General features: G+C 62.9%; 1 protein-coding gene across 2 annotated transcripts in view; it reads right to left on the bottom strand.

Annotated features, from left to right (window-relative positions):
• Window positions 1–2,227, bottom strand: part of BRD1 (bromodomain containing 1) — a 31,274-nt gene extending 29,047 nt beyond the window's left edge. The window contains exon 1 of one of the 2 annotated variants that reach the window (XM_007453898.1): window positions 834–2,227. In XM_007453898.1, coding sequence (XP_007453960.1) covers window positions 834–2,197 — 1,364 coding nt within the window. In that variant the 5' untranslated portion in view covers window positions 2,198–2,227. The remainder of the gene's footprint in view (window positions 1–833) is intronic. The other variant, XM_007453897.1, reaches the window with a different exon arrangement.
• Window positions 2,228–3,106: the final 879 nt, after the last annotated feature.

The raw sequence follows: 3,106 nt of genomic DNA, 5'->3' as shown, positions 1-3,106 counted from the left end.
CTCTCGGGAGCCGCCAGCCACTGACGACTTCCCTTCATCACCCTGATGCTTTGTTTTCTTAACCAGAGTGTTCTGAAGACCAGAGCCCTACACACAGGGCTTCACTTCCGCAAAGCTCAAGCAAGTGTCTGAGTCCGTCCCAAACCACACTGGTGAGAAACTCATCAAGCCACTTACCTCGTATTCCAAACGAGAGCGTCTTAAAGTGCAACAAGATGAGAAGAGCAAGTCAGCACCAAGAAGAACTACTAGCAGAGGAGGAAACGAGCCCAGGGACGGGGGTGGCCAGCGGGCTCCTGACCCCACCACCGTGGGCGGCTCCAGGCAAGGAACCCAACACTGACCCGGCAATGCCAATACCACGAGAGAAACTATCAGGAAAACCAGAAAGCCTGTCCCACGACAGGAAGGAGGCCAGCACCTCCCGCCTCACGGCTCCTGTCGCCCCACTCTGATCTTTGCCCCGGGGTCAGCCTTACCCAGCCACGCTGCTTAAGTTTCCAGCAAATTTAAAAATCCCACAAGACTCCCAAATTTGGGGGAGGGAGCAGGGTGAGGAACGGTGTTCTGTCGCGTCAATGGCAACAACTCCTGGGGCACCGCGGGGCCCCAGGCCAGGGTGGCTGCAGTCGGTGTGGCCGCGGGCCCACGCGGGCATCGAGGAAACCAGACACGCTTCCCCGTCTCACAGACTCAAGTCTTTTGCAACATCCATGCTCCCGTGAAGCGGAGACTGAAGGAGGCCACCTTGGAGAGGACCGTCGGGGCCACCCAGACAGCACGCGGTCAGACCGTGCACGCCCCCCCGGCAGGCCCGGGGCCGCCACGCTTACCTCTGAGGGGGAATGTGGGGCGCGCACACGGGCGGCAGGGCCGCACGGGGCTCGCGGAGCGTCGTCCTGGGCTTCTTCGCGTTCTTCCTGACCTTGGACGCGGACCTGACCGTCTTGGCTGAGCTCTCCTTCCGGCAGACGCCGTTTTTCACCTCGACATCCCCGTAAATGTTCAGGGGCCTCCGGGTGCAGCCCGGGGGCGTGTGGACGTCACAGTATGCAGTCTTCCTTACAGAGAAGGTGGCAGCACCGCCGGCCAGCTCCTTCACGGGCTCCATCTTCATGTAGAGGCCGGCCCGCTGGGCGCACGTCACGTGGAAGGCGGTATAGCAGTTGGCCTTGTGGCACTGGATGCAGGCGCCCACGCCCTTCTGCTTGCAGAGGTAGCACGTCAGCTTCCAGCGGGCGGGGGGAATGTTCCGCACGCCGTCGATGGGCTCGATGAACACCGTGTTGGCAAAGCCGACCTCGGGGATCCACAGGGCACACACCACGTGGCCCCAGCGGTCATCGTCCGTCTTCTTGAAGGCGCCGCCCTTGTTGGGGCACAGCACGCAGTCAGCTGGCCGGGCCCGGGACTGCAGGCAGTGGCGGCAGAGCCACTGGCCCTCGGGGATATAGGGCACGCCGTAGCACTCCTGGTGCACCGCCAGGTTGCACATGTCGCAGAAGAGGATGGCGTTGCTGTTCTGGCACTCGCCGTCCATGCACACGCAGCACACGGCGTCCTCGTCAATCAGGCACTGTTGCTCCCCTTGCTTCTGCTTCTCGCAGTGCGACGCCTTCTCAAAGCGGTCCATCAGGAACTCGAACGCGCCCTGCGACACGGCCGCCACGCAGTCGCCCCTGCGCTTCTCGTTGACGATCTCCAGCCAGGCATAGTCCTCCTCGTCCATGTCGTACTCCACCTCATCGTCCAGCTCCTCGGCCGACTTCTCCACGAACTTGTAGTATACGGGAGGCCGCCGGGGCGCCGCCGGGGGGCTGTACTCCACCACGCGCACCTTGGGCTCGGGGAGCGCGCTGGCCGGGGTGGGGGCACCATGCGCGCTGGGCGGGGCTTCATTTTTCTTCTTGACTCTGTTGTTCTTGTGCCGCTTAGTTCTCAGGCACACAGGCGGCCTCTCGCTGTTTTCTTTGTTGCTGTTGCACTCGCTCATCTCCTGAGCAGTGAGGTCATCTTCTAATATGATCTCCAGAGGGTCGAAAATACTGATCCTGTGCAGGCGGCCCTCGATCTCGATCTCCACCATCCTCTGCGCTTGCGCGTAGGTCAGCGTCTCTCGCGTGGGGGAGTGCTTAGTGCTGCCGGGGGAGGAAGGGTGCCTCGCTGCAGCGCGATGACCTCGGCCTTTCCTCCTCATTTGGTACTGACTCCCTGAAACGGACGCAGAGGACACGTTAACTCCACACAGAGGACACGAGAGGCGAAAGCCACTAGGTACGCTTGGGCAGACCTAAGCAACTCGTGCTAAATCGAAACAAAACTCCCAGCAAACCTATCTCTGAGGTTTCCAAAATCACTCATCCCGGGACTCACAATGGTATCTCAACAACCTTCAACAGCCCGTTGCCCCGAGGCTGCCCCTCCCCAGGGACTCCCGGGACCAGAGGAGAGGGCAGGCGGTGAAGAGGGGCTCCCAAAGGCACACGCGATGACAAGTCCTTCCAGGATGCTGACGCCCACTGCTCGCCAGTCACCTTGGATCCACAGGTCACCGAGCCGACTGCCACATCCCTCACAAGCAGAGGTCGCAGCCCTGAGCTCAGGATAGCGCACACACAGGGCTGGATCCCGGCAGGCTCTGGCCCCGGCTCCCCCCTACTGCTGCCCAGGAGAGAGCCCTGAGCCCCGAAGTGGAGGTCCCATCAGCACCCCTAGGGAGCCTGGAAGCCTCAGCAGCCTGACCACAGCCCCGTCCATCCTGTCGACGAATGCGTCCTCCACAACCGTGTTAGGGCACAGGGCCACCAACCACTCCAGGGCTCAAGAGGGAAGCCCCGTACTGGCCTGGGGGCAGGCTTCACCCCTGGGAGGCCTCCACCCAGCCTCGACAGGGCTCAGGAGTGGCCACCACGAAAAGCCCCCACGGGCCAGCCACCTGCCCTGCCCCCTCGGAGCACTTCTCAGCTGCTGGCTTGACCACGGTGCCGGGCCAGCCTCCTGGAGGGCCCACCCCGAAAAGCCCCCCCGGGCCAGCCACCTGCCCTGCCCCCTCGGAGCACTTCTCAGCTGCTGGCTTGACCACGGTGCCGGGCCAGCCTCCTGCCAC

Source organism: Lipotes vexillifer, unplaced genomic scaffold, assembly GCF_000442215.2.
Source record: "Lipotes vexillifer unplaced genomic scaffold, Lipotes_vexillifer_v1.1 scaffold382, whole genome shotgun sequence".
Classification (NCBI taxonomy): Eukaryota; Metazoa; Chordata; class Mammalia; order Artiodactyla; family Lipotidae; genus Lipotes; species Lipotes vexillifer.
The sequence above is the reverse complement of the archived record's forward strand: the minus strand, read 5'-3'. Positions and strand labels throughout refer to the sequence as shown.